General features: G+C 47.1%; 1 protein-coding gene across 1 annotated transcript in view; it reads right to left on the reverse strand.

Annotated features, from left to right (window-relative positions):
• TMEM241 (transmembrane protein 241) overlaps window positions 1–23962 on the reverse strand; it is a 119873-nt gene that overhangs the window by 54818 nt on the left and 41093 nt on the right. The window contains exons 6-12 of the mRNA XM_036244939.1: window positions 18451–18476; window positions 15062–15113; window positions 13221–13269; window positions 12451–12496; window positions 10548–10583; window positions 7127–7161; window positions 266–335 (exon numbers count right to left, since the gene is read on the reverse strand). Of these exons, the coding sequence (XP_036100832.1) occupies window positions 266–335; window positions 7127–7161; window positions 10548–10583; window positions 12451–12496; window positions 13221–13269; window positions 15062–15113; window positions 18451–18476 (314 nt within the window). The remainder of the gene's footprint in view (window positions 1–265; window positions 336–7126; window positions 7162–10547; window positions 10584–12450; window positions 12497–13220; window positions 13270–15061; window positions 15114–18450; window positions 18477–23962) is intronic.

The following is a 23962-nucleotide window of genomic DNA, read 5'->3' on the forward strand; positions in this document are numbered from 1 at the left end:
CAAAAGTCGGGAAATCCTAGCTCTTCAGCAAGTATGAAAACCACTGCTGTGGCCTAAAATCTTATGCAGGACAGGGGTCCTCGAAGGCCCCAAGCCAGCCCGGTGCACCGGAGGGTGTGCAAGCAGCCCACGCGCCTGCACCCGCCACCACTGGGCCACACATTGGGCTAACCGGCAGTGACCCTGGACGTCACTGAAATGAAGACACGGCAGGTAGCACAGAAACACAAACTAGTAGTGCAAGGGTTTTATGAGGTAAGATTACCTGGCACAGCAGCTGCCATGGAATTTGTAGAAATACAGGAACGGAAAGTCCAGGACGCTGAGGAGATCACCTGAGGGGCACAGCAAGGGTGAAACAATGCCCACATGCCCGCAGCCCCAGCTGTCCCAAAGCGCAAGGCGACCCCTCAGCACAGCAGCCCTCCGAGCGCTGAGCGGCCAGCACCGAACTCACGCGGGCGCCTAGGCTTTCTACGTTACTGACACTTTTTTATTATAATAATAGTATGGTAATAATGATGCCCATTGAATGAGAGTCTGCCCTGGGCAGGGCTCCATGCTAAAAGCTTAATGTATATCATTTCTTTCAATCCTTATAACAACTCTGAAATTTTGTTGTTGTTTTTTAATTGTTGTTGTTGTGTTTTTTTTTAATCTTTATTGGTTTTAGAGAGGAAGGGAGAGGGAGAGAGATAGAAACATCGATGAGAGAGAACATTGACTGGCCGCCTCCTGCATGCCCCCCACTGGGGATTGGGCCCACAACCTGGGCATGTGCCCTGCCCGGGAATCCAACCGGCGACCTCCTGGTACGTGGGTCAATGCCCAACCACTGAGCCACACCGGGTGTAACTCTGAAGTTTTAGTCCCCGCATTTTAACCGGAGCTCAGAGCAGTTAAGAGATTTGCCTAAGGCTGCACAACTCCAGCTGCGGAGCCACAGTGTGAACCCCTGGCACTCGCAACCCTAGGACCTTCCTCTGCGCCAAGCAGCCATCCCTGCCCAAGGCAGAGTGTACGACAAAAAAAAAAATCTTTTTTTCAAAAGATTCTTCTATTCTCTTCTGCCTTCTGTCTTAAAAAAGATTGTGAATGCATGCCTCTGACATCTTTTTTCATGTTTGTGTTTAATTACTGCTCAAACGGTGCAGGGGCCAGACCAACCACGCATACTCATTTTAGTTTAAGGTCCAAAGGGTACATTTATTTCTCGTGAAGTAAGTTCATTCTTTTAGTTCCACTTGGTGCAAGAGGAAATAATCACACATACTGGCCGCTTCCCTCTCTGGAATTTGAACTTGGTCACAAACAAGAAGTCAGGAGATTAAAAAGGCAGAAAGCCTTCCAAAAATGTCCAGAGAAAAGGAATTAAGCATTTCCACAGCAGACAGCTTAATCCTTCCAAATCTGGAATTTCTGAGGCACGGGAGGAGCCCGGCCTTCCAGGCCCCCAGCCCGGCCCGTCTCTCAGTTCCGGATGGACTGGAGCAAGACAGGCTGGTTTTTCTGAGTAGCCACAGTATGTGAGGTGTACAGTGGGATGTACAGGCAGTATTTCCCTCATCACTACACGTATTAGTCAAGAGCTTCAGGACAAAAGCCCCAACGGTCTGCTACATTTCTTCAGACCTAAATGACTTCAAATGATTCAGCCATCTAGTACTGGAAGCAAAGTTCCAAATTCCATTTCTCTGGAGGGTTGGGTTTTTTTTGTTTTTGTTTTTTCATGACTATTGTTTTGCTCCATTTAAGCATATGTGTGTGTTTTTAGCTAAAAGGAGAGGGTCTCATGGGATCTCGTTTTTGTGCACCCCAACAGGAGGTTAAGCGTTCTTGTCCTCTTTCTGCCCTGATTCCACTGAGTACCTTTGTCACCTACTTGGGACCTATCTTGGTGGAGGAACTCAGTAAGTGGCAACATCGGGCTCAGACGTCTGGTGCATGAAGACCACCCACTGAAGTCCCTTTCCCCGCAGACGTGGGCACCCAGTCCTCAAGGGCAGCCAGAGCCCCTGCTCAGGTGAAGGAAGACAGGTTCATGGAGGACTCGCTGTCTCTGGCTTTGCTGGTTCTTGGTCCTTTCCCAAATTCCCTCTCAGTGTGAGAGGAACTGCAGTGTGGTCAGTGTGACAATGAGGATGGGCAGAGAGGGACATCAGTGAAGCTGAGGACCTCGAGATTCCTTGGGAACTGCCTCTTCTCAGCACCCAGCCTTCCATCAGGAGGTGAACTAGACTCAGGGTGCACTGGTGACCTTTCCAGCCCACCCAGGCTGTGCAGGGGTCAGCGGTAGACAGGAAAGAGGATACAAAAGAAGTCACCATCCTAGGTAATTCACCAGTTAAATGAAAGCCCTCACCTGAATCCTGAACACTGATACAATAAATTATCGCGAGAGAGAACAGTTCGCTCTTTGAGCCATTTCTCACACGGCACTGAGCTGACTTCATGCCTGTCCTCCTCCTAAAACTGTGAGTCCTTGGAGCAGGGACTCTTGCTCACTGCTTGCACCCACTGTGTGTTAGCACCCTCCCTGACACAATCATCACTACTGAACTGAGACTATCAGAGAGACCCAGACCCCTCTCTTGCTTCCTTTGGAGAGAATGTTCTAAACACTTTCCAGTTGAATTGCTGGTCCTCAGTCTCAAATCAATCCAAGTGCCTGCCATCTGGCGCCTTCAGCCTGCCTCCTATTTTAATGAAGTAGCGCCCTGACCCAGCCAGGGTGCATACCAACCTCTACACAGCCAGGGTTAACAGCTGTACTATAAACAGCCCTGAAGCTGACCCCAGCCACAAAAATTTAGTAATTTTTTAATTTACTAGAAAATTAGTAAAGATGCTCCAAGAAATAGCATTCCTGCACCATCGCGTGCAGAATGCACAACGTGGGCACAAATGAATGGCTCGAGAGCTGCAAACATGTTTTGTGGTGTGAGCATGCAGCCGATGCAGCCACGTCATTCTTGTGCCCACAGCTTGAACCCTGCTGGCTCTCTGGGGGAGGGCGGGAACCCCACTTCTCTGAAGATCACAGAGCATGGAGCTGCCACGGTGAACATGGGGTGCAGTTTCACCGCATTCAGGCACAATTGATATTTGAACATCAAGAAGATTTCCTCTCGCTGCATTTAGCCCTCAGAACTGGCAGGAAAATGGAAGATTGGTTCCAAGAAGTGATTACTGTTGCTTGCTTTATCTCACGCACGAGCAACAGATACACAGGGTAACAAGGTCACTTCCGGGTCGGATTCCTGTGGCTCCCCTGCTCTTCCGTGCCTTGAGATTCTCTCTCTTGACCACCAATCAGTGGGGCCCCGTACAAATATGAAATGCAAACTTTCCAGCATGGGAAGAATTTATCTTCTTTTTTACTGCTTAAAACGATCCAAGGGGAAGGAAGGTTCCCAGATTCTTGGAGCCTCTGCATGAACCAGGAGGTGGAAAGATTAGAGGGGGAGGGGGATTACATGCACCAAGAAGGAAACTCAGGGCCTGCAGGGGAAAGTGGCAGGGCCTGCACCTAGGACATGAGAACTATTACCTGGTCCCTCCCATCATGTCCCAAGGCACCCCAAAGGTTGTAACGTAAGCCACAGCACCTGCACCTACAAGAAAGCTTATCTTTCTGGTTACTCGTGAGCGAGCGAGAAGGGCAGCTCAGTCGAAAGCGCTGCTGAGAGACCAGGATCCACCCACGAGAATAACCAAGGCAAGACTGACGACAAACGCTGGTGGAGATGGGGAGCAACCGAAACTCTCATTCATGTCTGAGTGGGAGTGTAAATGGTACGGCACGTTAGAACACTGGCATTTCTGCCCTCTGCTGTGGACACCAGAGTCGCAGCCAGGCTCATGAGACCAGCAACATCCGTCTCAGAAGCCAACTTTCTATATCCAGTCTCTTCAAAGATACCACCTCAGCTACCTGAGGACTGCAACAACCCAAAGACACAGCCAGAAGTCCTTCCAGGGACGCCGCTCCCTAGTGAATCCCACAGATTTTACAACTCCCTGAGCTGCCCCACAGACCTACCCGCAATCATTCACCATATGATGAATCAAAGCCTGCAGAAGGAATGGAAAATGAGCATCTGATGTCTAATGTCCATTATTCTCTTTTGACTTAAAAATATAATTTAATTATATTTAAATAATTAAGGGTTAAGAAAACTTAATCCTTGCAAACATCTTTTTCAGGCATACCTGAGCTCCAAACAGGTTCTCGAAGAAGAGAGATTTCCTTTCATATCCCGTATAGACTTTGTTGTTGAGATATAATTCATATACTATAAAATCCACCCTTTTAAAGTCTACAGTGCAGTGGTTTTTACAATGTATTCACAGAGTTGTGCAACCATCACCACCACCTAATTCCAGAACATCCTCATCACCTCCAAAAGAAACCAGAGCCTATTTTAAATTACTCTTCAGCCCAGGCCAGTCTATACGTTTAGGCTGCTGATCCCTTTGTGTTCCAGAGAGTAACTAAGTGCCCAAGGTATTCTAGCATTGACCTGAAAGTTTAGCAATAACTCAGGTGAAATGTGGGAATGTTACTTAAAATGTATAAATGGTTCCCAGCAATCACCATGCTTGGCAACTGGTGGACAAAATGCCCTCCAAACCAAGACAAACCCCAGAAAGAAATTTAGGAATATCAGACAAAAGTATTCACTAACTCAGGAGATTTTATAATAAAGTGTACAATCATTAAAAAGAAAGCATTTAGCCCTGGCCTGTTTGGCTCAGTGGTTACAGTGCCGGCCTGCAGACTGGAGAGTCCCGGGTTTGGTTCCTGCTGAGGGCACGTACCTTGGTTGTGGTTTGCCCTGGCTCCGGCTGGGGTCATATGGGTGGCAGCCACTTGATGTGTCTGTCTCACGTCAATGTTTCTCTCTCTCTCTTTCTCCCTCTCCCCCTCCCGCTCTATCTGAAGATAAATGCAAAAATGTCCTCAGGTGAGGATTAAAAAAAGGGGGGGGGGCATTTAAAAAACCTGGACAGCCCGGCCAGTGTAGCTCAGGGGTTGAGCATCTACCCATGCACCAAGAAGTCACCTATTCGATTCCCAGTCAGGGCACATGCCCAGGTTGTGGGCCTGATCCCCAGTAGGGGGCATGCAGGAGGCAGCCAATCGATGTTCTCTCTCATTGATGTTTCCATCTCTCTCTCCCCCGCTTCCTCTCTCTCTAAAATCAATAAAGAAAAAGAAAAAGAATAATAAAAAAATAAAATAAAAAAGCTGGACAGAGGGTCAGGAGACCGACTTAAACTCTAGTCTCCCTCTGGACTCACCTCCCCCACATTATCTTAGTCTCCTCACTTAACTCCTCTGGGCTTCGAGTTCCTCATTTGTAAAATGTCGTGACACCTGGATAATCACTAAGCTTCCTTGCAGCTCTGATAAGCACGAGTGTAACCAATGAAGAAGCATAACCATTTAGTTGAAAGGCAGAGTGATTTCTTTAGGTAAAAATGATTCACCAAACCCACTAGAAATCGCTCAGGGAGTAAATGAACATGTCAACCAAGGAGAACCAGCGCACATAACTTTCCAAAGGCCTTGACTAAACCACATTTCAGATGGGGAGGATGCTTAGCAGGCTCTTAAGTATCTGTTGGGTAGCAACCTCCTGGCTGCATGAAGGCGAGGCAGGATTTACAGGCAGACCACCAGCAGGGTGGGGAATCAGTACTGGTTAAGGATAACACAATGGTTACGTTTGATTTCTCATATTACAAATGATAGGCTTTCAACAAATAATCGTGGAGAGGGCACTCAACAGCAGCGTCGCAGCTGAGCGAGCACCGGGCCGTGGGCGGGCGGCAGGCGTGCTTCTGGTGGGCAAGTGCAGAATGATGCGTTGAGAGAAAAGCAATCCAAATTATCCTGATGAGACACGGGTCTGATTCTGTCGTGAACAATCTAGAAACATTATCCGAGTCACTACCAATAGTTCCCTAAGGACACCAGTTCAAATAGTGCGAAGCAGCTAAAAACACCAACAGATAGCTGTCATTATTCTGGGCACAACATGTGACCTAAGAGGGGCTTTAGAAATAGTCCAGTCCAGCCTGGCCGGTGTGGCTCAGTGGTTGAACATTGACCCATGCACCAGGTGGCCACTGGTTCGATTCCTGGTCAGGGCACATGCCCAGGTTGTGGGCCTGATCCCCAGTCGGGGGCATGCAGGAGGCGGCCAATCTATGTTCTCTCTCATCGATGTCTCTATCTCTCTCCCTCTCCCATCCTCTCTCTCTAAAATCAATAAAGAAAACTTATTAAGAGAAATAAAAGATGAGTGATGATGTAGGTGAAAGTGTAAAAATACATTTATAAAATACAATAAAAAAATAAATAATCCAGTCCACTTTTTCATTTCACAGATAAAAGAACCGAGACCCTGAGGGTTTGGGAACTGCCTTATGCATAGCAAATGGTCAATATACATTAATTTAAGGAGGGTGATCAATAAAATATGTATTTTTAGCCATATCACACGCAGATATTGTTGCTTTATCTTTGGCATCAACTTCAAAACCTTTCAAAGTAAAAAAAAAACACTCTGAAATAGAGTTATTGTGAGCAATTCCTGAGTCTGAAAAACAACTATGGCGTAATTAATGCAGCAACAGGGTAAAGGTAAGTTTTAGAACGTGACTTCTTTAACCTGGAATGATGAAGATGAGGTGACAACATATGCTTAAAATGGTAAAAGGATGTCAGTTAGAAACAAGGTGAATTTGAACTTTTTCACCAAATGCTTTTGCCCTACAACTGAAGAGCCATTCTGGCTGCTTAAAGGACTCGGAAGAGGACAACGCAAGCGCTAGTTTACCCTGCAGACATGAAACCTGTCCGCACAGCTGTGACTGCACCAGACGAAAACATACACAACAAAATTCAAGAAGGCATAGGAATAAATAAATACAGGGCAATCACTCCGTAGTGGGTTATGAAGAACAGTTTCAAGTATGTGGGTCATTTCTAACCCCTGAGTCTGACATCCTGGAAAGCAACCCCATTCTCCTCCAAAATGTCCCTGAGAGATATAACAAGGGTCAGGGTACTGCATTGAATGGGCAACAGAAAACAAACAAATAAAATAACGTTTACCTGTGGGATGAGATGCAAATGCCAGGAGCACCACACTGAAAAAGAAACACAGAGTAGTGAAGAAGGCTTCCCCGGCTCTGTGAAAACAACATGTACTTCCAACCATTCTACTTGGAAATAGTGATGTTGGCCTAAAGCATCTGCACTGAACGCTCTCATTCTGTCTAAACCCAACTCCTCAGTGAGAGAGTGAGAGTCTCTCAAAATGCTTCAAGTTTGAGCCAGAGGGTTGAATCTACCCTGTGACAGACTAAGGATCTATGCCCCACTCTGAGGGTCAGCCATGCCGCTAGTTATCATCACACTCACCTCACCTACAAAGAGTATCTATCTGTAAGCTAAACCAAGTAAACTCTAAGTTACAAATAGGCTGTGCTCTAAGAGCTAGCTGTTGAACCTGAGCTAAGTCTATTTTTGCCACAAAATCAACTGCATAGAAGGTAAGTTAAATGTCCAAGAAGCTAGCCCACAAAATGATCCACCCCATCACCATGTGCCTGAAAACTACCTGAACTGATCTGCAATTGATGCCAAAAGGAATGCAAAAGAGAAGGAGCAGAGTTCCTCCGCATTCATCCTTGGCACCCTTCCATCTGCCTCTCCAGAAGCTTCTCCATCTCCCGGTGCCCAGCCACAGAGCCTTCAGGGCCCTAAGCCCACCTTCTCTGCTCTCTTCCATCTCTAGGCCACGCCATCCAGGCAGCTGATCTAGTCGGAGGTTAGGAATAAAACTTTCCATCTAATACTAATATAAGAGGCATATCATGCCAGATAAACAGCAGACCTTTTCAAGTCATTCATTCAACAAATATTTATCGAGTGCCTATTAAGTGCCAGGTACTGTTCTAATTTAGGCTCACAGCAGTGAACAAAACAGAAGACAGCCCTTTACTCGTGGGAAATGAAATGGAGACATGTGAGAAAAATATAATCTCCACAGGCTAACCTCCAATACACTTTTTTCTATACACAAGTCAAACCCCAGAGAGAACACCTGTCTACTTCCCTTTGACACAAACACACACATACACACAATTTCATCTGCAAAGTAAGGAGGTGAGGTATGAGCAGAGAGCATTGTGGTAGTTTTCTATTTAATAGATAAGAAGAGACTAGTGTTTATTTATATTTAAAAAAAAAAAAAGGGCCCTGGCCGATTTGGCTCAGCGGTTAGAGCGTCGGCCTGCGGTCCTGAGAGACTCGGGTTCGGTTCCCGCTAAGGGCGTGTACCTCGGTTGCAGTTTGTCCCCGGCCCTGGTCGGTTGTGCGGGTGGCAGCCACTCGATGTGTTCCTTTCACATCGATGTCTCTCTCTCTCTCTCTGTTCCTCTCTCTCCCTCCCGCTCTACCTGAACAAAGGATGGAAAAATGTCCTCAGGTGAGGATTAAAAAAAAAAAAAAAAGGTACACCCTGGCCGGTTTGGCTCAGCAGTTAGAGCGTTGGTCGGTGGACCAATGAGTCACAAGTTCGATTCCAGTCAAGGGCACGTACCTTGATTGCGATTCATCCCCGGCCCTGGTTGGGGTCAGGAGGGAGGCAGCCACTCAATGTGTCCATTTCTCATTGATGTTTCTCCCTCTCTCCCCCCCTCACACTCTATCTGAACAAAAATGGAAAAATGTCCTCGGGTGAGGATAGAAAAAAGAAAGGGTGCTTAGCCATACCTCCCATAATATTCATTCCTTATCAATTACCTAAATTCCTCAAAACGCTGATCAAAGCCATACCATTTTTAGACATTCCATTTCTTTTCAGCCCCATATACAACTTCCTCCTTCATCCCTTCCCCTGTACCTTGGGCCTTAGACCTCTACCTATAAGAGAAACAGGAACAGGAGAAAGTACATCTTCAAGAAAAGAGGAGTATGTGCCAAAGCAGAGAACCGTCCAACTACTTGGCTCTCTCAATAAAATGAAGAGACCAAACCAGATCTTGGCCCTGGCAGCAGAGCGGCGGGCCAGCACCTACAAGCACAGCTGCCCCGTTGGTCTGAGCCACCGCCGATCTCTGGGTGTGATGCCCTCAGAGGCCAGTGCTGTGCTGAATGGACAGGGCCCCTCTTTCTGATTCACGCATCTTCATCACTTGTGCTGAAAGAAGACTTGGAAATAGAATCGTGGCTTCAGCCATGGGCTCTGCCAGGAAGCCTCGAGCACCAGGCTCACATGGGGTGCAGGAGCTGGGAGGGAGGGAGGACAGGAGAACTGGCCGAGGGTCACAGAGGCTCATTATTCCACCCCTTTTCCCTCTGCTGCTCAAGTTGGTGTAAGCTCCGTGCAGAAAAAGAGCTGCCTAACGAGGTCCAGTGACACAAAAGTCTCTTGAATAGGCAGCTGCGGGGTCTGGGCAGAGTGGAACTGATGACTGTTTTCAACGGAGCACAAAAGCGGCCCACAGCCATGCCCAGGGTGAATCCTGCTTTCAAAAAGGTGTTTCAGTAAACACTAAGATATTTATGAGCTTTATCTGAAGACGGAAAATACAGCTCTCAAGTGTGCAAGCTGAGTGACTTCCTTCAGAAATGCTGAGAGGCGCCTCTCTGACCTTGGTGCTCTCTACTGAATGTTGCTGCTGCATTAGGGTGCACTGGGGTTCCCAGCGGCAGTTCTCGCCCTGCTTCCCAGTTAGGTCCCACAGTGCACCGTCTGAGGCTACTCAAGTCCAAGAGCGCTCCCCAGCTATTCCAGTTGGCAGGCAGAGCCCTGTTCTTTGCTTAGCTGGGAGCGAGGGTACAAACAGAAATCCACACACCATATTAAAATGTCAAGCTTCAAACGTCATCCTACCTGAACAAATATACCCTCAAAACAACCTGGAGGGCCCAATTAAAATTTAGAATTCTTGGAGTCCCTGGGGCTTCCTGTCAGAATGTGGCACCATGGGGGACCCTGTCTCTGGCTCCTGGCTCCCAGTGTGCCCCCTTCCGCCTTCGGCTGCGTCCTACAGCCCGAGGGCCTCACACGCTGCATGTGGGTACTTCAGCCTGCAAGTCCACCCTCCACGCACATCCCTTCACTGACAGCTTTTCCCAGAACACCTCTGGGTCTAGGAATGGGCTGGGGAGACAGACCCAGGAAGCCTTGGAATCGAGCTCCGGACCAGCAGAGTCGGGAATTCCAGGGCTCAGGCTAGAAGAGAGGTTGTGGGCTCTGGGAAACAATGTCCCCTTAGCTTTACAGACTCCACACCCCCTGGGGAGACACAGCCTTCTGCAGTGTGGGGCCAGACAGAGGGTTAAGGACAGGACTGGTTTAAGGGCAGCACTGCTATTTGGTTTCCTCAACTTCTGGTCACCTCACAAATGTCCCTGGCAGGCACATTGGCTCAAAACTCACAAAACAAAATATTATTGGAAAATAAAAATCTATTAGCTCTAGGAATATGTGAGTTACTCTTTGAAAATGTCAATTATATTTTACCTGAATATATAGTTGAAGTACTGCTGGTCGATGTCACTAAGGAATAAGAAAAGAAAAGAAAGATAAAACATATAGTAATAGAAGTGTTTTACAATCACAAAGTTGTTATATTAATAAGTTATGTCTATTTATAAGTTACTACATTTATAGATTATCAATAAACAGTAAGAAGAGTACTTCATACTCAAAACTAGTTCCTGGCTCATTTTAAAAAAACATTTCCTAGTTTAACCCAGTCACACCCTTTCCACTTATGGCTGATCATCTCTTACACGTTCATTTGCCACTTTAAAGAAGTGTCAACTATCTCAGACCAGTGGACTAGCTCCTAGGGCTACTATATTTGACAAATAAAAATACAGGATACCCAAATAAATCAGAATTTCAAATAAAGAATAATGTTTTAGTACAAGTATGCTTCAAATATTAAATGGTACATACTTACACTAAAAAAAATTACTACTTATCTGAAATTCAAATTTAACTAGGTATCCTGTTTGGGGAGGGGGGACGTGGTTTTTTCTTTTTTAGTCCTCACCTGAGGATATTTTTCCATTTATATTCAGATAGAGAGAGAGAGAGAGAGACCATCGATATGAGAGAGACACATCGATTGGTTGCCTCCCTCAGGACCCCGATGGGGCTGGGGACCGAACAGCAACCCAGGTACGTGCCCCTGACCAGAATCGAACCTGCGACTCTTCAGTCTACAAGGCAATGCTCTAACCACTGAGCGAAACCAGTCAGGGCGGTATCCTATATTTTAATCTGGTAACTCTACTGGCTTTTTGCTGCAAAAACACTTCATTAAAAGAACAAAAGATGCTCTAGGAACCCAAAGTCACACATGCTCAGCGTGTACAACCTGCTCCCAGGAGTCATTCCCTCCAGAAGCCAGATGGCCCATGTCAGGGCTCTGACCTCACAGGTCCAGCCCAACCGAGGCCTGAATTCTCTTTCTCATTTACATTCACCAAGGCTGGTCCATTGACTGCCCACAACAAAGGCCTCATTTTACCCCAACACAGAGCTACTGACTGGGGAGATTTCTGGGTCTAAACCGAGTCAAGTTAGAAAGGGGCTGAGGAAACAAGAAAAAAGAGTTGTGCTCCTGAGCTAGAGGAAGCAAACTGGGGTCCAAAGCAGCTGGTCCCATAATTTTTTTTTTAGAGAGGAAGGGAGGGAGAGAGAGATAGAAACATTGATGACAGACAGAAGCATCGATCAGCTGCCTCCTGTACCCCCCTACTGGGGATCGAGCTTGTAACCCAGGCACATGCCCTCACTGGAAATTGAATGGGGCCTCTTAGTCCATGGGATGATGCTCAATCCACTGAGCCACACTGGCCAGGCATTTTTTTGTTAAAATGTCATCTAAATGGCTGCCCTTGAAGGAAGAGGATAGAGACGTCCCTGTTTTTCCCATGCTGACGGCTGGCAGGTTTCAGATCCTAGTGCACCTGGCCTGGAATAGCTCAAAAACAAGAGAAAGGGTCTGGGAGTCAAGCCTGCTGCCCCCACTGCAACCCAGACTTGCAGAATCTCTGGCTAAACAAAAGCAGCTCCACTCTGGCCGGTTTGACTCGGCGGTTGGAGCATCAGCCTGCAGTCCAGAGAGACCCGGGTTCGGTTCCCTCTGGGGGCGTGTACCTCGGTTGCGGTTTGTCCCCGGCCCTGGTTGGGTTGTGCAGGAGGCAGCCACTCCATGTGTCCCTTTCACGTCGATGTTTCTCTCTCTCTCTCTCTCTCTCCCTCCTACTCTATCTGAAGAAAAAATGAAAAAATGTCCTTGGGTGAGGATAAAAAATAAATAAATAAATAAAAATAAACAGAAGCAGCTCCTGGCACTGTGGGTCTCACCCCTTTCCTTGACCAAACAACACACAAAACTTGAAAAGCTTACCTTAAAGCATTGGGTTTCTGGGACTTCTGTAGTATCTTATAAGCCCCTGAAAAGGAAGCAACACGTGTTACTGGCACAGGGCATTCTGCACAAGGGGCTGCCTGAATTTCCAGGGAAGCCCAAAATCCACATGGAGAAGGGCCCCTCTTCCCTAGGAGGGTCCCCCGCAGCTGACAGGGGCGACCAACAGCACTTTGGAGGGTTTCAAGGATGCAAAGTGGATGATCCCGGTGTTGACATCGTTCAGTACAGAGAGTGCTGGGCGGGACGGCTCGTGATCAGCAGAAGAATGAACCACCACAGGATTTCCGGACAGCGTGTCACAGGGCACCGTGTCCCCGCTAGGACTACAGACAAGAAACGCTACACATAGGATTTGAAATATAGTCGGATGGTCCTTTTATTTCACCCAGTTATTATTTTTTTTTCTTTTGTACTGATGAGAGTGTCTTTGGCACAAGTTTCTGTATCTCTTCCCACCATTTTTAGAGAAAACCACTCAGCATCCCACAAGTGGACGTGAGCAAGCAGAACCAGAGCCGTGGTGAGTTAATTCATGTTTGTCACGAAAAAGAGGAGACTATATTAGAAATGGAACATTTGAGGAAACCTCCAAAACAGGAAAATCAAACCAGAGAATGTCCATTTGATTTTAACTTTGACACCCGTATTTAATCTTCCTATTGTCCAAAGTCACTAAGAAGTGGAAATACCATAAGATCCAAATAGTAAGCCTTAATTATTTAAGGAAGCATTCTTTTAAAACTTACCTACGCAGAATAAGTGAATTACAGCCCAGAAATATCCATCTGGATCAAACTGTAACACAGGATTTAAAGAAAAATGGCCATAGGTACTGACAAACAGAAACCAGAGTGGCAATCAGAAACCCCAAATGTCAAGCAAGGGTGCCAAGACAGGACTTTTGGGGCCTGAGTCAATCCCTCCTCATTTCCCATGCAGTTGCCTATGGCATCTTCCTAACATGCTCCCTGCTCCCAGCACCCCTTTCCCCATTTCCCACACTACCCCCACCCTGGTCTCTACAAGGCTAATCTGACGATGTCACCTATTGCTTAAAATCATTCGGCAGTCCTCCAGTGACTTCAGGTTAACATCCAAACTCATAACACCCAGGGATCCCTATGACGAGCCCTTGTCAACCCTTCCAGTGCCATCTACTGACCCCTCACCAGCTCAGCCCCTACTCAACTTCCCTGCTTTGTCTCCGCAGGAGTTTATCTCATTCCACACGATTTCACTTATCACCTGTGTCTGCATCCACCCACACTTGACTGTAAATCCCGGGAAGCCAGGACTTAGCCCAGAAGCACACACGTACGTAACAGGTGCTCAATGAAGTTGAAGCCCAGCATACTTAGGACACCTCCAGGCCTTTGCCCACACCTTTCTTCTTCTCCTGGACAACTCTTCCTCACCCTTCAAGACTTACATCCAGAAAGCTGAGCCTGGCTCTAGCATCAGCAGGATCTGGGTTAAATTCTAAAATCCCACTTATTTGTTAGCCGGTGACATTTCGGGCCACGTTAATCTTTAGCTCTGAAATGGGGATAATAATCACCCCTTGTGGACGGGTTGTGAGATTTTAAATAAGGCACATAAAGCCTTGGCACCCAGGCTGGCACAGCAGCTCCCTGCAGTCATGAGCTTTCCCGTCTCAGCGTCCCCAGGTCCTCGCGGTGCCTCCCAGCATCCCACACCTCCCGGGACACAGCCCAGGCCTCTGCGTTATAATATCTGTGCATCGTCTGTCCTCCCCCTTGCTCTGCCTAGACTCCGACTTCCGTCTGGGCGAGGACAATTCTTTGTGCCCCCAGAGCCTGCTCAGTGCCGGAGACTTAATGGAGACTTAGTAAATGCCACCAGGGGAGAAAAGAAAAAAAAAAAGACCCAGCAATGAAATGACTACTGGGAGGGAGGGGTGGGGCCTCAGTGCCTTTGTAATGAAGGAAAACAGGATGATGAAGTGAAAATCACTCTGCAGATGAGGCCCTGGGGTGAGAAGAAAAAAAATCCACTGGGCCTCAATGCGTGAGGCTGGAGCAACTTGGGCACTGGCTTTCAGGCTCTCCCAGAACACAGGGAGGGCAGACAGCACCCCACAGCACCGAGGCCAGAGCGCTGCAGGCCACCTGCCACCGCCTTGGAGAAAAGGCAAGAACCTGAAGAAACGTGTTACCTTGGCCAATAGGTATCCGACCTGAAAGCATTAAAATGCCTTTGGCCCTGGCCGGTTTGGTTCAGCGGTTAGAGTGTCGGCCTGCGGTCCTGAGAGACCCGGGTTCGGTTCCCGCTAAGGGCGCGTACCTCGGTTGCAGTTTGTCCCCGGCCCTGGTCGGTCGTGCGGGTGGCAACCACTCGATGTGTCCCTTTCACATCGATGTTTCTCTCTCTCTCTCTGTTCCTCTCTCTCCCTCCCAGTCTACCTGAACAAGAAATGGAAAAATGTCCTCGGGTGAGAATAAAATGCCTTTGCACAGGCCAGGATTTTTCTGATTCTAAAAGGAAGGACTAGGAAATTCTACTCACACGTGCAGGCTTCAGATAGTAAAGGATACTTGGAAGGCAAAATGTGTTTACCTGAACTTACCTGGGAGTCATTGAAGGGCAGGTATCCTGCAGCGGCCAGGAGGAAGAGGGCACTGTGGAGGGAAATAGAACAAGCAGCTTCACTTTTCGACATCAGAGAATTTCCCAGAGAGCACGGAGGCTGAAATACATGGACTGGAGCTTGGCTGAGGCAAAGCCCAGGTCCCCTGTTCAGCCTCTGAGAAGCCCACTGCCTCTGCTGTGTGCTACTGTGTGCTCCTCTGATAACCTGCCACTTTCCCAGAGACAGGCATTTGCAAAACCAAAGCTGGCTCACTGAAGAAAAACAGTATGCCTGTGAAACACATAATAACAGAAGATGTTTTAAAGCTATGGATCCTCACCCAGCAGGTGTGGCTCAGTGGCTGAGCGTCAACCTCATGCCCCAAGAGGTCGCAGGTTCAATTCCCAGCCAGGACACACGCCCTGGTTGTGGGATCAACCTCCAGTAGGGGGCATGCAGGAGGCAGCCAATCGATGTTTCTCTCTCTCTCTCTCTCTCCCTCTTCCTTCCTATCTAAAACTCAATAAAAACATATTTTTAAAAAGTATTATGGATGGGTGAATCTAAGTAAAACATATATGCAAATTCCTTGTAATATTCTTGCAACTTTTCCATAGGTCTAAACTTTTTTCTCAAATAAAAGGTTTTATTAGAAAAATCCCTCATCCATACTAAACTATTTACAGATGCAATGCTATGGTGCCTGAGATTTGCTGAAGTGAGGAGGCACTGGGTGGAGGCATAAGTTGAAAACTATTGAAGATGGTGATAGGTATACAGGGATCATTATACTATCCTGTCTATTTCTATACATGTTTAGAAATTCCCATACTAAGACTTTTTAAAATTCCTTTTTTTGAAAAAAGTAATCCTTACTGTAGAAAGTATTACAGATTCTCCCCGTGCACAACAAACTAGATGGGTTTGGAAGTTCATTCCAACACCCTGCCAACACCTTGGTTTCAGCCTGGTGAGATTCTAAACAGAAGATTCAACTCAATCACCCTACACCTGGACTGCTTACCTACAGAGCTGTGAGATAGTAAGTGGGTATTGTTTTAAGCCATTAAAAATCATTCTTGCACCAAAAAGTGACATTGCCACTCACAGATATTTTCAGAAGGCTACCCTCACTCATTGGAAGGTCCATTTAGAGCTATCTTTTGGAGTAATCATTGGTTTTTAGTAAATCTCTTCTAGGTTTCATATAGCAAAAGATCTTGCCTTTAGCTTTCCCCATTCTCTCCTCATAAAAGAAGGCACCAGAAAACCCCAAACCCAAATGATCACATACTATCCCCCCCCCTTTCCATTTCACAAGGCAGCACAATATGTAAAGTGGGCCCCTTCACTTGACCATTCCATTAGCCAGCAAACAGCACTGGATCAAAGGCATGATCAGAAGCAGAGACAGCATTTTTACTTTTAGGGGACTCTGTCATATGACATCTCCTACCAATATATAGTCTATATACACATAGAATTCTATATTTTATATGTACATATATATAACACACAAAAAGCTGATATTTTTAACCCAAGTACACTGACCATCGTGATGTTCATCACTTCTGTCCCCAGCCTCATACACTGACAGTCCTGACTGTTGTCATCACATGCACAGTTGTAAGTACCAACAGACTAGCATGGCTGGCTGGGCCCAAGGCAGGAGGACTGGCACTGAGGAGTGCTCAGAACAGGGGCTTCACGACCTTGGGAGGGTCAGGACAACATGGGACATCCTGAGGCACAGGAAGGTTCTCCTCTCCAGCTCACCAACTATTTTTCTCCATCCCACCAACTTTTTTTTCCCTTCAGCCTCTTCAATTTTCTTTCTTTTTTTTTTTCTTTATTGATTTCAGAGAAAGAAGAAGGGAGAGGGAGAGAGAGATAAAAACACTGATGAGAGAGAACATCGATTGGCCGCCTCTAACATGCCGCCCCCCCACCCCCCCCAGGGAACCTGACCCACAACCTGAGCATGTGCCCTAACCAGGAATCGAACCGGCGACCTCCTGATACATGATTCGATGCTCAACCACTGAGCTACATTGGCCAGGAAGCCTCATCAGTTTTCAAGGCACACACACAAATGGAAGACTCCAGGCACCAGATTGCCAAGGAGCTCAGAGGCAAAGGGATCAGTGGAGGGAAGTTGTCAGGGAGGTTTTCTGGGATGGCACAGGAATAGGAAAGTTTTAGGTGGGAGAAGAGGAAAGTCCTAATGAGTTTGGTGTCTACCTTCAGTGGAAGGCTTTATAAAATATAGGACACTTTCTCACCCACAGGCAATGGATCCCCTCAAACAGACAACCCCTTGGGGCTGAGGGGAGGTGGGGACAGCCAAGTGTGAGACAGCCCCTGGTTTCCCAAGTTTGGCCTTGAGCAATACCTATCAGGTATAGTGGGCTTTACTGCCTCTCTTTAACACCTGCTAATCTTTGTGTGTATTTTTTTTTTAAGTTTTTTTTCTTTATTGTTTAGAGAGAGAGGAAGGGAGAGGGAGAAAGAGATGGAAACATCGATGAGAGAGAACATCGATTGGTCGCCTCCTGCATGCCTCCCACAACCTGGGCATGTGCCCTGACCAGGAATCGAACTGGTGACCTCTTGGTGCATGGGTTGATGCTCAACCACTGAGCCACACCAGTCGGGCACACCTGCTATTTTAAACAAGAGGGTAAGTCCTGATGTTTCTTTTTTTCCCCAAGAAGCAGCCTGTAATAAAGTAAAAAAAAAAGAGAGAGAGAGAGATTGAATGAAAGCCCAGAAAAATTTGAAACAAAAAGCATCTCTGTTGGTTTTCTATCTACAGGACTAAGCTTCGTAGCTCCTGGGAGGAGGCAGGAAGCGGACAGAGAACAAGGCATCCGAGTTGGAATCAGCACACCTGGGCACAGGGACCACCTGCCTGAGAGTCCAGCTGAGGAACTGAGGCACGGTGGGAGATGACACCTGCCCACCACCACTTTGCTGCAGCCGGAGATCACAACTCAGATCCCTGAACTCATAGGCCATGCTTCTTCCACCATGGGAATTCTTAAAAACCCAATAAACTGCAAATATTATTTTTAAAATGTTAAGTCATTTCCATGTTTTCCATTTTCATTCTCCATCAGTGTTGCACAACTCTTTGTCAAGTTTTGGGCTTCAACGACTGAAATCTATCACGGGTTGTTTTTGCCTTAGGAATAAATATTTCAGAAAGAGAAAGAGATAGTAAATTTTAGAATGAGACACAAAACAGGGATACATGAGTATTCATAATAAATTCCTCTGAACTCTCAAATATGAGCCTTCAACAAACAGTTTATCATTGAAGTTAAAAATCAGGCTAAATCTTATGTTTTAGAGGTTTGCGGGTTTGTTCGTTTTCTTAAACTTACCTACAGATCTTTGCAGGAGATGTTCTCTGTGTGGAGATAAAGAGATTTATTATTAGTCCTTAAAAACTTTTTTTCTCATAAGAAAACATTTAGATCAAGTTTATTGGAGGCTCAACAGTTGTTGCACTGGAGTGTTTGGTGAGGCTTTTTCTGCTTGGGCCAGATGAAGAATGACTCAGAGCTTCAGGGTTGAGTCACCTCGGCAAGGCACCATGGGTGTGCAGTGTTCCACTGTCCCTGTTCGAATCGTGTTTACTTGTGAGAAAACAAAATGCCGCTCGGGCCAAGCCTTCCCACGTCCACACACCACGAAAGGAAGAAAGAGAGGAACCGATGTCACCTGTATAAGAAAAGAAATTACGCTCGTGTTCCACTCCTATTCCAGCCTGTCTCTTTAAAATTTCCTCTCATTAGTCCAGCTCTGACTCTCAGTGGTGCTATAAATTCTCTGGTATGGTGTGTAAATTAAGAAACAGAAAGAAAGGAGGGACATTTGACTCCGCCCTTACAGAGAAGAAGAAAAAGAGCAGATTGGGGAAGTTTCAACTTGGCACTGACAGCCCCCTGAAAAGAAGAAATTCTGAGGCAGACTCTACCTTGCTCACCTCCTTTTCGTGAGTCAATTTAAGGGAATTAGTCACTGTGCTCAGGAAGAAAGTTCTAGCGGGGGAGCATCGATTGTTCTATACTGGACAGGGGAAATGGCCAAGCAGGAGAACAGATTAATTCCAAACATTTCAGAAGGGTTATTTTGCTGGCGGAGGACAAACTATGTTTTGCCTCCAGGTCAGAGGAAGTGTGAAGAGGGACCATATTGTTGAAAAGGCAAGCGCTGACAGGAGACACGGTGGTTTGCTGGGAAGGAGATCTTCAGTCTTCCCGCATCACTAAGTAATCCGGCGTGCACTGTTGTAATGAACAGATTCTGTTCGGGACAGGGCAGACGCTTGTGTCTTGAGATCCTTCAGCCTCTCGCCTTTGTGGGCCCTGCCTCAGCAGAGCACAGAGGACATGCCAACCTTGACCCCACTGCCCCCTGGTGGGCACACTTATCTCTTCAGTACGCAAAGGATGACCTGGCTCTTAACACCTGGATAACTGTCCCCATTATGGGGAAAATGTGTCACTAAAAGATTCTGAGCTAAATATAACCAACGTCTCGCCTGGCCAGTGTGGCTCAGTGGATTGAGCGGCGTCCCATGGACTGAGAGGTCCTGGTTCAATTCCCGGTCAGGGCACATGCCCAGGTTGTGGGCTCAATCCCCAGGAGTGGGCGTGCAGGAGGCAGCTGATCGATGTTCCTCTCTCACATCAATGTTTCTCTCTCTCTCCCCCCCCCCTCCTCTCTAAAAAATCAGTACGAATATATTTAAAGGACTTCCGGTCAAGATGGCAGCGTAGGTAAACGCGGTATCGCCTCCTCCCACAACCACATCAAAGTTACGACTGAACTACAGAACAAGCATCATTCAAAGTCACCTGAAATCAAGCTGAATGGAAGTCCTACAACTACGGAATTAAAACAGCAGCCTCGTCGAGACTGGTAGGAGGGGCGGAGGCAGACGGGCTGGTCCCACACCCACGTGTGGCGGATAAAAATCAGGAGGACACCTCGGCTGGGAAGGTCCTCCCTGAGGACTGAGGGATCCCTGTCCCACACCAGGTGCCCCGCTCAGGGTTCCAGTGCCAGGAAGAGAATCCCCATAACTTCTGGCTGTAAAACCAGCGGGAACTGAGGCTCAGGCAGCTGGAGCTCCAGGCAGCTCCTCTTAAAGGGCCCGTGCACGGACTTATTTGGACTTGCTCTGAATTGCTCCCTCTAAGCTCAGAGGGGAAGCAGCTGGAGGGGCGCCAGAGACATACAGGAAAGAACTGAGCTGTTTGGCACTGGAGCGAGGGCTGGAAAGGGGGCTTTCTCCTGGACAGACGTGCTGTCAGAGGTCTTTGTTCCTTAGGTGAGTCCTTCCCTGGGGCAGCAGATAGTCACCATATCTGGGACTCCAGTAACCTGGCCGCACTGTTTGCCCCACCCTGGTGATTCCCTGAGACCCTGTCCCACCCAACTTTCAGGCCCAACCAAGCTGTTTCCAGTTGCTTTACCATAGGATCGGCCTGTCTTGGATCCTGCTTCAGGTTTTCCTAAATTCTTTTAAACAAGCAGTATCTGGTCTCAGCTAGCCCCATACTTTCATTAAGTAATAAATAGAAACAAACACAGGGAGGCAGCCAAAATGAGGAGACAAAGAAACAGGTCCCAAATGAAAGAACAGAACAATATTCCAGGAAAAAAACTAAGCGAAATGGAGATAAGCAACCTAACAGATGCTGAGTTCAAAACACTGCTTATAAGGATGCTCAATTAATTTAGTGAGGGCCTCCAGAGCATAAAAAAGGACCAGTCAGAAATGAAGGAGGCACAGTCAGAAATGAAGGATGCACTAACTGAAATAAAGAATAATTTACACAGATTCAATAGTAGAGAAGGTAAAGCCAAGAAGCAAACCATCAATTTGGAATATAAGGAAGCAAAAAACACCCAATCAGAACAACAAAAAGAAAAAAGAATCCAAAAAAATGAGGATAGTGTAAGGAGCCTCTGGGACAACTTCAAGCGTGCCAACATTCGCATCTTGGGGGTGCCAGAAGGAGAAGAGAGAGAACAAGAAATCGAAAACCTATTTGAAACAATAATGGCAGAAAACTTCCCTAACTTGGTGAAGGAAACAGACATACAAGTCCAGGAAGCACAGAGAGTCCCAAACAAGATGAACCCCAAGAGGCCCACACCAAGACACATCATCATCAAAAAGCAAAAGTTTCAAGACAAAGAGAGAATCTTAAAAGCAAGAGAAAAGCAGTTAGTTACCTACAAGGGAGTTCCCATTAGAGTGTCAGCTTATTTCTCAAAAGAAACTTTGCAGGCCAGAAGGGAGTGGCAAGAAATATTCAGAGTGATGAAACTCAAGAACCTACAACCAAGATTACTCTATCCTGCAAAGCTGTCATTTAGAATCCATGGCCATATAAAGAGTTTCCCAGACAAGGAAAAGCTAAAGGAGTTCATCACCACCAAACTGTTATTATATGAAATGTTGAAGGGTCTTTTTGAAGAAAAAGATAAAAAATATGAACAAACAAAATGGCAATGGATACATATCTATCGACAATTTAATCTACAAACAAAATGAACAAGCAGAACAGAAACATTCTCATAGGTACAGAAAACATTTTGTTGGTTGCCAGATGGGAGGGGAGTTGGGAGAATGGGTGAAAAAGGTGAAGGGATTAAGAAGTACAAATTGGTTGCTAGACCGACAAACTTCAAAGGGAATGGGGGTTGGGGGTGGGAAGAAATAAACCAAAGAATTTCTGTGCATCTATGCATAACCAATGGACACAGACAACAGTGTGGGGAAAGGCAGGAGGGGGTGAGAGTGGGGAGGAGGAGGGTCAATGGAGGAAAAATGAGGAACATCTGTAATACATTCAACAATAAAGATACGTTTAAAATATATATATATATTTAAAAATAAATAAATATAACCGACATATCAATGGATTGGTAGAAGTGTAGGAACAGATAGATAGAGACAAAAAGGATAGCTCCAACTCCTCTATGAGTAACATGCTCACTCAGCAACTGTTTGGGGGCTTCCGTTACAGGGTAGCAAACCAGTCCAGTGCCTGAAAGAGCTCACCCATTCCACAGAAAGAATCCTTTTTTACTTTAAACCCCTCTGACTAAAGGAGCCCAGAACCTGAGATATGGAGAGTGAAAATGAGTAATGCCCCCGGGCTCCAGAAATACCTGGGGAGTTCATGTCTTTAGGCCCCTAAGTTTCCAAATCACCTAGTTGTAAGTCCTGGTGCTACACCGGGGCTCTGACTGGGTCAGTATATGCCTCAAAAGTCACACTGCCAAAACTCACAATAAATACCTGACATTACTATGGGTTAGCAGACTTACTCCGAGGCTACTCGCTCTGTGTGCTGCTCTTCTAAGCACTTTACAAGTATTGACTGACTGCATTACGAGTTAATTAACAGTCTTGGGTTATGTGCTACATGTAAGGACACCGAGGCACTGAGAAATTAGGTCAGTTGCCCAAGGTCGAAGGGCTTGGGACAAGGCGACCTAGCTCCAGAGCCCCACCTTTATGACACTGTACTGCCACAGCCCGCCTGCGGGTCCCGCAGTGACACTCCACCAGCCCTTTCAGGCCACTGGCCTTCATTCCCTGTTTCTGACTTGGGAGATGATAACCAGGCCCGGGATTATCAGGTGAGAAGCGAGTCTAGAGAAACATGTCAGTTCCATTTGGATCTCTTTGCATTTCAGAAACCCAGGAAATAGCCCGGTGGAAAACCAGAGGCCAGTGGGCCTCGGAGTCTAAGCTGAAGAGACAGGTCTGGGGATGGGGACTTGGGAGTCACCAGTGAACTGAAGGTGGCCGATGCCATGGGTGTGGATGAGATTGTCCAGAAAGTGTGTGGCCTGGGAACAAAATACTCCCGAGACAGAGCCCTGGGAGACCCTGAGGGGCAAACAAAGGGAAAAGCGTGGGTGGCTATGAAGAAAGAGCCAGAGGCCAGCAGGGAGGGGGAGCTAGGAGAGTCAAGAAGAGGGTGTCGGGTGGTGAATGGTGCAAAAGACCAACAGAGTCGCATAAATGGAGCCTTCAGCCGGAGCAATTTCCGGGTAATGGCGGGGCAGAAGCAGGAGCTGGTGGAAGGGGAGAGGGACACAAGGAGGGACAGCTTGGAGGCCGACCCTCTGTGAGGCGCAGTGGCTGGGAAGTGCATGGGCAAAGCAGCATGCTGGCTTTCCTGTCGAGTTTTGGTTTTATAAACGCAGTTTATATGCTAGTGGGTCTCCCAGGGTCAGCTCCACTCACAGCGGGCTGAGGGCAGGGGCATGTTTATGGGCCAAGGGAAATAAGCCAGCCGAAAAGGAGAGGTTAACCATCCACAAAAGAAAAGGGCAGGGAAGCCATGGGGCTGCCTCTGAGTGGCAGCAGCGGTGACAGAGGGCGCACAGGGGTGCAGAGCGGCCTCGGCCACGAGAGGGACCCCTCTCTCTCCTGCACACCTGTAAGAGGTGTGCTGCCTGAATGGCTTGCCAGCCTCTCTAGTTTAAAAGTTCCACAGTGTTTATGTGAAATCATTTCAAATGGGAAGATGTGAGAAAAAAGGAACTCCCAAAAGAGAGGCCGAATGAAAACCATCACTGATCATGTTAGTAAACACGGCTAACATGTAGAGGACCTACTACGTGCCAGAAGCTGTTGGAAGCACCTAACCTGTGAGCGGCGCTGAGCCCTCCGCACAGCTCTGTGAGTGACGCTACTGTCCCTTTTCACAGGCGGAGGCACAGAGGTGAAGAAACAAGTTCTGGCTCGTGTGAGGCTGAGCTGGGGCTGGGAAGAAAGAGGAGTGTCCCCTGGGCAGCCAATGCCCCCAGCACCCACTGTGAAGCTCCGACATGGCCGTACACATGGCGCTGGGACAAGCT

Source organism: Molossus molossus, unplaced genomic scaffold (genome assembly GCF_014108415.1).
Source record: "Molossus molossus isolate mMolMol1 unplaced genomic scaffold, mMolMol1.p scaffold_m16_p_6, whole genome shotgun sequence".
NCBI classification, from domain to species: domain Eukaryota; kingdom Metazoa; phylum Chordata; class Mammalia; order Chiroptera; family Molossidae; genus Molossus; species Molossus molossus.